The 13,191-nt window shown below is 35.6% G+C and overlaps 1 protein-coding gene across 5 annotated transcripts in view; it reads right to left on the bottom strand.

Annotated features, from left to right (window-relative positions):
• VPS50 (VPS50 subunit of EARP/GARPII complex) overlaps nucleotides 1-13,191 on the bottom strand; it is a 140,986-nt gene that overhangs the window by 125,662 nt on the left and 2,133 nt on the right. For 3 of the 5 annotated variants that reach the window (XR_003516456.1, XM_027573936.2, XM_027573939.2), the window contains exon 2: nucleotides 8,922-8,990. The exons of 1 other annotated variant lie outside the window; for it this stretch is intronic. Coding sequence is in view for 3 of the 4 variants with exons in the window: in XM_027573936.2 (XP_027429737.1) it covers nucleotides 8,922-8,990 (69 nt within the window). In the remaining variant the exon portion in view is untranslated. Of the gene's footprint in view, nucleotides 1-7,731; nucleotides 7,807-8,921; nucleotides 8,991-13,191 lie in introns of all 5 variants that reach the window. One more of the 5 variants, XM_027573938.1, reaches the window with a different exon arrangement.

The following is a 13,191-nucleotide window of genomic DNA, read 5'->3' as shown; positions in this document are numbered from 1 at the left end:
ATAAGGTAACAAATACAAAGCAAAGCACAAGTAAAAGCTGTTGCGGGAAAGCATACAACAGGTTAAACGGCAGAGGATGGCTTCACAAGGTGGAAAAATGTCAGAGGGAGAATCTACATATACACCAAGAGGCAATAAAATGCAATAGTAGAGATTTTTTTTAATCCAATATATTTTTATATATCCTAGAACCATATTTTTCCTTTAAAGGAAAGCTTAACACCTATCACCGTGCCAGATGCTGTATCAAAAAAGTAAGCATAAATATTAAATATTTTCTTAACATAATAAACCAAGCAGGATTATTTTAGACAAGTGGTAGAAAACAAAGAAGTTAGGCAATATTTTAGAGGCTGTCTTTTCAGCAGTCACAATACACTGTAGGATTGCATCTAATTCTACCTAGCCTATTTTTTTCCATTTTGATCAGCTCTGAGATAAAGCTGTATGAACATACATATAAAATGCACATAAATGTAACTTTATGAAAAATGAAGAGAAACAATCATAACAGAAATTTAAGTGAACATCTTTGTTTTAGCCAAGTCATTTTTCCTCTCAACATAAGGTTTTATGAGAACTGGGGATTCAGGTTTATAAAACAATTGGAGCCCTCAAGTGTAAGGTGTTATAAAACATTTCCAGTGTATTTATGGTTTCTAAGGAACCAGGCTATAACTTTACAAAGCAATTTCCTACTTAAGAGTTCATCTCTTATGGGAATGTATTCAAGTTTAGGACAAAAAAAAAAAAGACTACAAATTTTGCATTTAACCACTACTTTTAAATTATACAAAATACCACACAAATTAAAAATACCAACTCAAGTTCAAATTTTTTAATTCTATTCACTTTCATAAATGTAAAAAGTGAGCTATGACAACTTCGCAGTTCTCCTTACCATTATTAAACTCAATTTTCTCTTTAATTTTGAAAAGCAATATAACCTAATTTTTAAACTCACAGAACAGCTTGGAAACTTAGAATCTTCAATAGTAGGGTTTTTTATTCAAACAAAAAAGATGAAAGCAAAATCTTCATTTCATAGGTCAAGTTTTAAAACCCCACAAAAAATGTACAGAATAAAAAAAATGAAATGCAAACCAACTTCCATTTCTGTACGTAGTATATTAGACTATGGTCCACATTACAATCCTGAATGACAGAATGCATTGTGTTGAGAGGGAGTGAGGAAGGAAAAAAAAAATTTTATTCTTGTAAAGCATGAATTGGGGCTTACCAAGACAAATCTTACCAAAGGTTTTTTCTTACTGTTTGCATTTCTTTGTCAATCAACATTAAAAAAAAGCGACTCTGCTATAATAAATTCTAAAAATAATTATAGTCTTATCAAAGTTAATATCACATTAGAGCTTTAAATGAGAGTAAAAAATGTTTAGCTACCAAAATCTATACAGAGCTAGAAGGAAGAACAAAAACATGAAGTTTTCAATATTAAATCAGTATTATAGAAATCATAAATCACTGAACAAAAATAGGTTTTGTTTCCAAATGAAACAGGATTCAAGATCAAATACCCTAAAACCATACATATAGCATATAAATTTGTAATGAATTGCCAGATGTCGGATTACACAGGGAAATGGTACATTTTCTTAAAATCCCACTAGAACAATAATGACCCATCAAAGCACCAGGCTCATCATCCATTTGTGTTTGTGTGTTTTAAATAAAACATAGCTTTTAAAGCCTACCTAGTTGTTGTTGTTGTTGTTGTTGTTGTTTTTATTTTCAGGCTTTCAGTGCCATCTAGTGGAATACTGGTGAGGTTACAATTGGAAGGGAAGTTTCCATAAAATGATTTATAGATTTTTCTAGAAGGTTATTAAAGTAGCATTATTTTAATCCAGCTTTATAACACATTTAAGTGATTGAAATAATGTATTTTAATCACTTTTTATACAAAAAAGCATCCAAATAAACACATATTTGTTTTTAAAGAAAAAGATTATGAATGAGAATTGATTTTATTCATAAAAATATACCTATTAACATATAATAAAAACACAAAACTAGAAAGCAAATCTTTCATATGTGATAGTCTGCCAAATGTTTTTATTTACTTCTCTTACCCAACAGTTATATTTTTAACGGGTATTTTTCTAAATTTATTTCTATGAAAAGGAAAACAACTAAATAGCTTTAAAGACATCAAAATTTTTTTTTAAAGCTATCTTTAAAAATTTCTCAACTTCAGGGAAAAACATCAAGCTGTCTGGCACACTCCTGTCCATTTGGACGCTAATACTAAAGAAAGGCACGTCACAAACTGAAGTAAAGAGAGAGAAGCCCAGGGTATAGTCTGGATTCTGTTTTTCTGTTAGTTTTAAAAACATCTCATCAGACCCACTCTCCCAAAGAAGAAATACTATCTATTCTGAGAAAAGACATCACAACATCTTCAATCTCAGTGTCTAGAAACCACAGTCTTTCCAATACCTTCACCTTCCACGTCCAATAAAATCCTCAGTCCTAAATTCTGCTTTTAAAACATCTCTCAAATTTAACCCTTCCTCATTTCCTAAACTTCATGTTCTTATCTTCTTCTTAATCATGCAATTAAGACAACTTCCTTCACAGATCTTTACCTCTGAAACAAATAATGCAATATATATTAAGGAAAAAAAAAGAAGATAGCAGGAGGGGAAGAATGAAGGGGGCGGAAATCAGAGGGGGAGATGAACCATGAGAGACGATGGACTCTGAAAAACAAACTGAGGGTTCTAGAGGGGAGGGGGGTGGGGGGATGGGTTAGCCTGGTGATGGGTATTAAAGAGGGCACGTTCTGCGTGGAGCACTGGGTGTTATACACAAATAGTGAATCATGGAACACTACATCAAAAACTAATGATGTAATGTATGGTGATTAACATAACAATAAAAATTTTTTTAAAAAGACAACTTCCCTTTCATAAGCTGAATGTTTACCTCAACACCTGAACCTAACTCTCTTGACTCTTAGTCCAACACACTTTCCACATATCTTGGTAAAGTTCTGAAAACCAAGCTCTGTAGTTAGTGTGTGGTTTTAGGATTCTTTTCATAGATGCCAAGAAGTCAAGTCAAATCCATTTATCTTACTTCACAGAAGTATTTTACAAGCAAGAAAACATTCTGCACAAACTCCTAGAACATTATATAAGAGAAGGTACTCGATAAATATTTGTGGAATGCATTAAGTATGCAAACAAAAATACTTTCTTATATTTAGACAAATATATTTTCAAGTTTTGACTGCAACCGAGATTTCTTTTGCTCCCTTGGCCTATATTTTTCTTTAATGAAAAAAATCAAAAGCATAGCTAAACCAATTATGTAATAGCAAATCTAGCTGAATCCTATTTGTATTTATGAGTTAGTAAATTCAGGGTCTTAAAAACAAACAAAAAAACTTTAAAGAATAATATCAGAAGGCAGTAGTTCAGAAAAAATACAATCTTAACATTAGTATTGTTTTTTCTCAGTACTCTTTTTATGATATATAACCATTACAGAAGAACTATGGAAAGCATTTACTTAAAGTCAAGATACAGATTTATACAGTTCTGAATACTGATATTTTTTATCAGGATTCAACATATATTCTTGAATACAGCCCTAATAATTCTGTAACTACTAACCTGTGGCTATTGTGATTATTATATATTATAATAAATTTTGGTCTCAAGTCTTCCTAAGTATTACAACCAATTAAGTAAAAACCTTTCACATCATTCAAAAGTATTAATTTCTTTAAATGGGAACAAATTTAGTCAGTAAATACTATATAGCTTAATTTCTTATATCCTTACCTCAGCATGGAAGTCCCATTAATTTGAAGTAAACAGAATCCATTCCCCAGGAATGAAATTTTAGGTCATCACTAACTCTTTACTCTTTCCCACAAAAACTGTCCATAAAACTTCAAAAACTTTTTCTACAACAGTTCCTGTGGTTCCCCTTTCTCCATTCTTGTCATCACATCCTCCACTTGGCAAAACTTCCCAAACACTGCTCCACACTGGAATCACCTGGGGAATCTCTAAAATTTACTGCTGGTACCTGGCTCCACCCCACACACTGTGACTTAATTAGAATGGGGCAGGGCCTGCCTGGTTATTAGTGATTCTAATATGCAGCAAAGTTTGTACACCACTGACATTGGCTCTGAACAATTTAAGCTGAGATTTCTGAATTTGAACTCTCAAAGTTTCCTTTTCTATAGAAAGTTCTGAAAAGAATCCTAATTTTTTTTTCTATTTTCTCTACCAAAATTCCAAATTTCCAGTATATGGATCATTATTTGACTCACATGTCTTAACTTAAAACGGGATACAGTGTCATCCTGTCCATAAAATGCAGAAATTGTACCAGATGATTTCTAAGGTTTCTTCCCACTCAGAATTTATATAGTTCTCAAGAAAAAAAAATCAATCAACAGTCCTTTCTGGATTCTCAAGCACACCTAACACCCTTCAGTTTTCCTTCACCATCCTCCTCTTTCTAGTGAGTTGCACCATATGAAATTTGCCAGTGTTAGATTATTTTTAACTCAAAGAAACAGCCATTTCCCATGATTCATCCTAATATGTCCCTACTTATTCTTTATACAAGAACTTTTTTAAAAAGATTTATTTATTGGAGATCGAGAGAGAGATTTATCTGAGAGAGAGAGAGAGAGAGCGCACACACAATCGGGGGGAGGGGCGGGGGGAGAGAGAGGGAGGAAAGAGGAAGAGAGAGAGATAGAGGGAGAATATCTCCAGCCAACTTTCCACTAATGTGGAGCCTGACTGGGGACTCGATCCCATGACCCTGAGATCATGACCTTCACTGAAATCGAGAGTCAGATGCTTATTAACCAACTGAGCCACCCAGATGCTCCTATACCAGAACCTTTAACATAACACAACCCAAGCTAAACTACTTCTTTCTTGACAACTCCACTGAAATCTCAATTCCTTATCACAACTTAGACATTATGACAAGAAAGGGAAGAAGAAATGGGTCCATACCTAAAGACCAAGGATGCCTCTTTTTTTTAATGTTCTAAATACATATACTTGAGTGCGTCAGAGCTATTAGATGAAGTTAACGTTTAAAAGTTTTACTATGCAAGTATTTACATTGACTACTTAAATAACATAAATTGAGTTTGTTTTTTACTTCTTACATTAGAATATCAGGGGAACCCAAACTAAGACAGTGAGGCATTTTTTTTATTATTATTAAGAGGTACAACTGACATGCAACATTATATTAGTTTTAGGTGTACAACATAATTATTTGTATACACTGCAACATGATCATCACAATAAGTCTAGTTAACATCCATCACCAGACATACAGAATTTTTTTTCTTAGATGAGAACTTTAAGATCTATTCTCTTAGCAACTTTAAAAGACGCAATACAGTATTATTAACTATGGTCACCATGCTGTATATTACATCCCAATGACTTATTTATTTTGCAACTGGAAGTTTATACCTTTTGACCCCTTTACCCATTTTGCCCCTTCCCCACTGCCTCCGGTAGCCACCAATCTGTTCTCTGTATCTGTGAACTGGTTTTTGTTTTATTTTGTTTTTTAGATTCTACATATAAGTGACATCATATAGTATTTGATCATATGGTCTTTCTCTGACTTATTTCACTCAGCAAAATGCCCTCCAGGTCTATCCTATGTTTGCATATGTGCAAGCGCATGCACACACACACATACTTTCTTTATTCACTCATCCATCTATGAACACTTTAGGTTATTTCCATGTCGTCCCTGTTGTAAATAATGCTGCAATGAACATGGGAGTGAATATATCTTTTCAACTTATTGTTTTCATTTTCTTTGTAAGTGGAATTGCTGGATCATACAGTAATTATATTTATAATTTTTTTCTGTTAAACTCTATTATTACTATTATCTATTTTTAATTTTTTGAGGCACCTCCATACTGTTTTCCATAGTGGCTGTACCAATTTATATTCCCATCAATAGCGCACAAGGGCTCCTTTTTCTCTACATCCTCACCAACTTGTTTCTTGTCTTTTTTGATAACAGACAATATAACAGGTATAAATTAAGTTCAAAAAATATCTCTCCAAGGGGCGCCTGGGTGGCTCAGTCGGTTAAGTGGCTGCCTTTGGCTCGGGTCATGATCCCAGGGTCCTGGGATCAAGCCCCACATCGGGCTCCCTGCTCCGTGGGAGGTCTGCTTCTCCCTCTCCCACTTCCCCTGCTTTTTTCCCTCTCTCGCTGCCTCTCTCTGTCAAATAAATAAATAAAAATCTTTAAAAAAAAAATATCTACCCAAGCCAAACTACTGGGTAGCTTGCTTTTCAAACCTAGTATTATACTGTAAGCATTTTCTCTGTAATACATTTTACTAATTTTAAAACCCAAACTTCAGAATAATTTATAGGATTTAATACCATTAAAAAAAAACGGAGGAGAGGGGAACCTACACTGACTACTCCATGTGAAAGAGCCTCTGGCTTCAGAGTTTAACTCATCACCTTATTTCCTTTATAGTATCTGTCAGACTTTGCAATCACCTTGTTTAGTGCCTGTCTTCCCTCCACTTGAACTGAGTTCCCTGGCAACAGAGTTTTGTCTTTTTCACTGCTATATTCAGTCCCTAGACAATGTCTAGCACAAAACAGATGCTCAATAAATTTTTGAATATACATAGGGAAAAGACCAAAAGGCAATGTTAAGCTTGACAATGTTGGTGATTTTGTGATTTTTTCCTTAGGTATCTTTTTCTGTTTACTGTGTTTTCTATTTACAGTATATATTATTTTTATTATAGGAGAAGGTTATTTTAAAATAATCATTTCAGGGCAGCCGGGTGGCTCAGTCAGTTAAGCATCTGATTCTTGATTTCAGCTCAGGTCATGATCTCAGGGTTGTGAGACTGAGCTCCCCCCCCACCCACCCTTCAGCTCTGTGCTAGGCGGGGAGTCTGCTGGAGATTCTCTCTCCCTCTCCCTCTCCCCCCGCTCATGCACACTTTTTTTCTCTCTCTAATAAATAAGTAAATCTTTAAAAAATAAAAATAAAAAAATAATCATTTCAAATTAATGTTTCAGACTTTGTCGAAATACTTTTAATAATTTGAAAAATTCAATATAAAGGTCATCTTTTGAAGCCATAGAAGTTCAGTTTATCAAGAATTAGCCATGACATTAATTTTAAGGCAACTGTATAAAAACAAATCATGTAAAAATATATATCACCACCACTCATCATCAGGGAAATGTAAATCAAAACTACAACTCACCCTATAGCACTTGTGATGTCTCAAGAGAATGCACAGAGAACAAGCACAAAGAGCTTATGAGCTTTCTTAGCATGAGGCTACATTTAAGCTGATTGCATTGATACTAATTTTGCTCTTAACTGTTTTACAATTTAACAACTTAGCTTCTTAGACCAATGCCTCAAGCTTAATCATCACCTGAAACATTTACATTTGCTGACCTTGTGATCCCAGACTGGCCTCTCTACCCAGAGCCAGGCATCTCAAATCACACACTGCAGGCCACGGATGGGGCTGGGGTGCCAGGACAGTGAGAAGACTGGGTAATGAGATCATTATAAATTCACTACCTACCCTTACTGGAAAAACATCAAGGTGCATGGTTTAAAGACAACAAAAGTTCACGCAAGGTTTAAAAACAACAGAAAGTTCTTATGCAATACATTCATGTATTTTTTAAAGAGGCTCACCATCAATTTTACACTGGTTCTGAAACATCTAATGCAATCTAATTCCAGGCATGTTCATAATGCATGATCTCTTTTCTTGAGTCAAAGAAATAAAAAGAATTATTTGTCAATTAGGATTTATGGTTATGGCTTAGTTCCCAATTTCAGCAGATGCAACAATCTCTTATAACAACAAACAAAACTGTTCAAAATGCCTCTTTAAGCTTTTTGTCTGACTCATTTCATGCAAATGGGCTGGTTAGAATTTTATCACATTTGGAAAATATGTTTGAGCCTGACCCAAAAATTAAAGCTAAGCTATAAATACAAAATTCACGTTAAGGGGTAAGACTCCTCATAGGGGTGGAAAATCACTCTCTTGAGCAGCTGACACTGAGGAGTTACAACAGGCCTTATGATTGCTGACCAAGAGAAACAAGCCCCATGTATTAAGACGCCAGAAACAGAAAACAAATAGTACTTTCAAATATGATCCTCAAATTGAAAATCCCAAGAGCAGACATTCAGAAGAAGACACTTTGATCTGTGATGGAGCTGCTATTCACGGAGGCAGCTCTAAGTGGCAACACCCCGGAGTGAGAAACAGCAGGGGATTTTTTTTTCTTTTTTTTTTTTTACAATGGTTAATAATTCTCCTGAGGGAAAGCCAGCTAGCTTTCAAATAACACCTATTAAATTTGTAAACTGAGAAGTTCACATAAATCAGGGGATTAAAATCTAAGATAGCTACAATTTAGTATAAATTATGCTTTAGCTACCTGCTCAAAAATCTGCTCCATAACAAAAACATAATTAACAACGATTTTTGACTCATAGTGTTACAGCATAAAAAGTAAATTATTTCATTTTATTTTTCCAAATTACAGCAAAAAAATCAGTAAGTTTCACATACATATACATATATGTGTGTGTATAAAACTGCTTTCAGGCTAAAAAGTTGATACAATAATAAACTCTAAATTTATCAATTTTGCATTTTCTGCTTCACTATAATGAATCATACTGCATCCCAATGAGTAATGAAAGCAAAAACAAGCCCCAAGCCTACTATACTATAAAAATTTACCTAGCTCTATCATAACTACCATCTGCCTGTGGGAAGGAATAGCTTCTGTGAATCAATTATTATCCAAAGGCAATATTATTTCTTAAGGAAGTGAAAAGTCATGCTCACACATGCAGATCAATACCTTTCCAGGGACCCGGAGACTCTCAATGGCACCAAGATCACTAAGACTTTCCGGAGGGCTTTTCAGACCCTTAAAAAAATAGTAATAATAAAATAAAAAGAATTTTAATTATGCTGCAGAACTGTAAAATGATAGAACATACTTATTAAAATAGAAATCACCATTTTAAAAATAGAAAGTTTCCTGCTTTAAAATATATAGAACATGTCTTCTAAAAACAACTGTCACTTAATACATATAGTACTATTATCAAATCAAGTAAAGATGTACTTTGGAAGTTTAAAAGTATTATATGGCAGCTTCACAACTAATGGTTGAAATCTAACTTAACCATGGTTTAAAAACAACCAACAGACAAGAAAATTGGGTGACAAAAAGCATTCTATAAAAGCACTTATATATTAAACATCATCAAATTCACCTGATAAGAAGGACCAAGTATTATGATTCTATGATATAATACACCAACCAGCTAGCTAATCAAAGACTTTTAAATAATGCCAATTGCTTAATTAATACATAAATACCCTTGATTCTACCTGATTATTTCTCACCAATGTACCCAATTTATACTTCAATCTCATGGGACTTCAATCTCATGTCTTGCTGCTTTCCACTGTTCTTTAGCTCCTTGGTACCCGGTAATTTCTATATTCACAACAACTGAGGGATTCTGAAAATCTCATTTGAACCAAGGGAAGTTATCAAGATAGAAAGAAGTTAGCAATCTCACTTTTCTTTGAAAGCTCTTTTTAACTATAGGCTATTCAAAGCAGATACCTAAAGTCCCTGTAGTATTAGTTTGTATACAAAATTAGCTGGTACATAAATTTGAAGAGCATTTTTGTCCTTCAGATGCCCTATATTTGCCCTATGATGTCCTCAGTTACCAAAACATATGGCATACTTAGGTTGACTATTTGAGACTTACAGCAGAACTTATTTTTAAATTATAGAGCTATGTATTCTATCTTCCCTATTATAAAATATGACCAGTCATAACTACATTTTTTAAGGTAAGGTGCTTTGCCTCACCCCTAATTATTCCATTACTCCCAGAACACCTCACCCAGGCTTCTCTCACTTTCATTCTCTCATATTCTCTCTATCCCTCTTTCTCTCCCTCTCATACACACACATACACACATATACACACACATATACATACACACGAGTGCAAAACTTCATAATTTGATTCAAAATCATGACCACTCCAAAATATATTTTTAAAATATAACTGCCATGCCTTTTATTTTTTAAAGACTTATTTGAGAGAGAGAGCACAAAAGGGGAGGGGCAAGGAGAGAGAGAGAAAAGAGAGAGAGAGAGAGAGTCCCTAGCAGATTCCACAGAGTGCAGAGTGCCATGCAGGGCTCAATCTCACGACCCTGAGATCACAAGCCGCGCAGAAACCAAGAGTCGGACACGTAACCTACTGCGCCACCCAGGTGCACCTGCCATGCCTTTTAAACAAATATTTTTAAAGATTTTTATTTATTTATTTATTCATGAGAGAGAAGAGGAGAGAGAGAGAGAAGCAGAGGGAGAAGCAGGCTCCCAAGGAGCAGGGAGCCTGATGCGGGACTCGATCCCAGGACCCTGGGATCATGACCTGAGCCAAAGGCAGATGCTTAACCATCCGAGCCACCCAGGCGCCCTTAAACAAATATTTTTAAAACTATAGATGTGTTTATCCAATCTAACAGAAATTCTTGGAGGAATATATCACAGGTAATTTTCTTTCTCCCCAGAGCTATTCGGTAAAGAAACCAATGCCTGAAATGTAAAGAAGAATGTATATCAATATATAGGAAAAGGCCTTATCTCCAAATTAGTCACCCCATACAATAATTTGCTACTAATATATGGCAACTTTCTACCAAATGTACAAAATAAAAGTAGTAAAAACTGGAAACCCTATTACATGTTAGGAAGTAGGGGAGCTCCGTGATTCAGGGAATGGGCCCTGTGGTCTTGAACAACTTATCTAACCTGCCTGTCTTTATATTCTAATGAATGTGACAATGACGCAGAGGCCAATAAGGAGTAAAGGAGATAATGTATGTGAGAGGCCAAAAACAGTGTCTAGTACATGGCAAGCATTATTTAAGTGCTAACCATTATTCTGATTATTACTGTGATCACAGAGAAATGCTTTTCTTTTATCAAAACTGAAATAATTACATAAATGTCTCAGAGCACATCTGACACATGTATTTTAGGGGTTATAGATCTTGAAGCCTTTGATTAGCAATTTTATAAATTTCTACTGACAAAAATGAAGTCATGATTTTTATCCTCACTTCTCTAAAGCAGAAAGTCATGGTTAAAACTATGTACTCTGCTTTTACGAAATCATTAACCATATTGATTTTCTTTGGTATTTGGTATTTGTTTTGATAAATTTCTCCAGTTTAAATTTATACAAAATTCAGCATAAATAATACCTGCCTCTGCACTTTACTTCTTTTCTCGAAGAAGATTAACACTTCAGACTACTTCTATTATGTCTACATGAATCTTCTATTTCCATTTATGAGACCAGCAACTTATGTCCCAAAGATCAAAAGGAGCATGTGAGGTGTCTTCTGCCTCCTTCTCTTTTCAGCGAAATTCAACATAGTGGTTACACTCAGTCCTCCATTTCTCTTGAACCCACCCTAATCAGGCTTTCCTCCCCATCACTTCATGAAAAGTGCTGCCGTCAGGTACCTGATGACGCCCATGCTGCTCAGTCCAAAGGCTCATTCTCATCTTCAGCCACCCCACCGCAGCAGTTAGCACAGCTGATCACTCCCTTCTCTTTTAAGTTTTTTACTTCTGGCTTCCACTCTACTTGGTAGTTCTCTTTATACACCAGGAATCCAAAAATTATTTATTGAGCATCTGATATGGGACAGGTGATCTTTGAGATGCTGCAGGCCTCCCTTACTGGCTGCTCCTTCTCAATCGGCCTCGCAAGACCCACCTCTTCCCCTAACCTTGTAACATTGAAATTTCAAACGTTCCAAGTGTGGACCCTGTTTTATACCCACACTCATTCCATTGGTGATCGTAGCCAGTTTATGCACCTTACACGTGCTTGTAAGTCCCAAATTTGTATCTATATCCTGTGTTTCTCCTCAGAAATTGAGACTCTTAGCCAACTGCCTATTTTATCTCACCACTTAAATATCTAAAAGAGGCTTTCAAATGAACAAGTCTAAAAACTTCCTCCCTTCCCTGAATCTGCTCCTTCCTCAGCCTTACCCACTTCGTTAAATGGCAATTCCAATTGCTGGGGCCAAACCATCTGGCATCAACCTTGAGGCTTCTCCTTCTCTCACAGCCCAAATCCCATCTGCCAAGAAGTCCTGTTAACTCTATATTTACAATATACCACGATCTAACCTCTTCTCAGCCCTTTCATCACTCTGGTTAAGGCCCACACGTTCTCTCATTCAGATTACTGAAAGAGCATCCTTTTTGTTCTCCCTGGTTTTGCTCTTTTTCCCTCTTCAAACTATTCTTTTAAAAGAGGCCAGAAAGATCTTTCTGAAGTCCATATATGTAAAATGAGATCAAGCCTCTGCTTGCTATTTCAATCATAATAGAAGCATGGCTTTGCTATTAGTGAGAAGAAAAGTAGTAGGAAATGAGGTCAAAATGAAGTCCTGTGTGATCTGGCTTCCTGCTCTCAGCTCTCTGACCTCATTCAGACCTCATCTCCTACTGTTTTCTCCTCACTTACTTTACTCCACCCACGTTGGCGTCTGGCTGTTCCTCAGCCATGCTCCTGCCTCAAGGCCTCTGCATTTCCTCTTCCTTCCACACGGAATGCTCCTTCCCAAATATCCGCATATTCCCTTCCTCACTTCCTTCAGGTTTTTACTCCAATGTCACCTTCTCAGTGAGACCTTCCATGGCCAAACTATCTAAAATTATAAATGATCCCAATTTGCCAACAACTTCCAGGCCTCCCCATCCCCTATTCCTCCTAAGCATTAATCCCTATGTCTGCCTGAGCACTTGTCTGTTTTGTTCACTGCTACACCCCCAAACTTAGAATAGTGCCTGACACACAGTGCTCTGTAAACATTTGTTGAATGCACTGAAGGGAACAGAGGGCCAGCATAATAGAGAAAGCTGAACAACAGACCTCATCTAAATAAAGAGTGCCTACAAAGCCCATCCTCCCACTCTTTTCCAAACCAAGATCCTTGCAGAGCTGAAATACCAAAAAACCTAAGTTTCATAGACCTTTCATGTCTCTCCACCTTAATGATATTAT

The sequence above is a fragment of the Zalophus californianus genome, chromosome 12 (assembly GCF_009762305.2).
Source record: "Zalophus californianus isolate mZalCal1 chromosome 12, mZalCal1.pri.v2, whole genome shotgun sequence".
In the NCBI taxonomy this organism is placed as follows: domain Eukaryota; kingdom Metazoa; phylum Chordata; class Mammalia; order Carnivora; family Otariidae; genus Zalophus; species Zalophus californianus.
The sequence above is the reverse complement of the archived record's forward strand: the minus strand, read 5'-3'. Positions and strand labels throughout refer to the sequence as shown.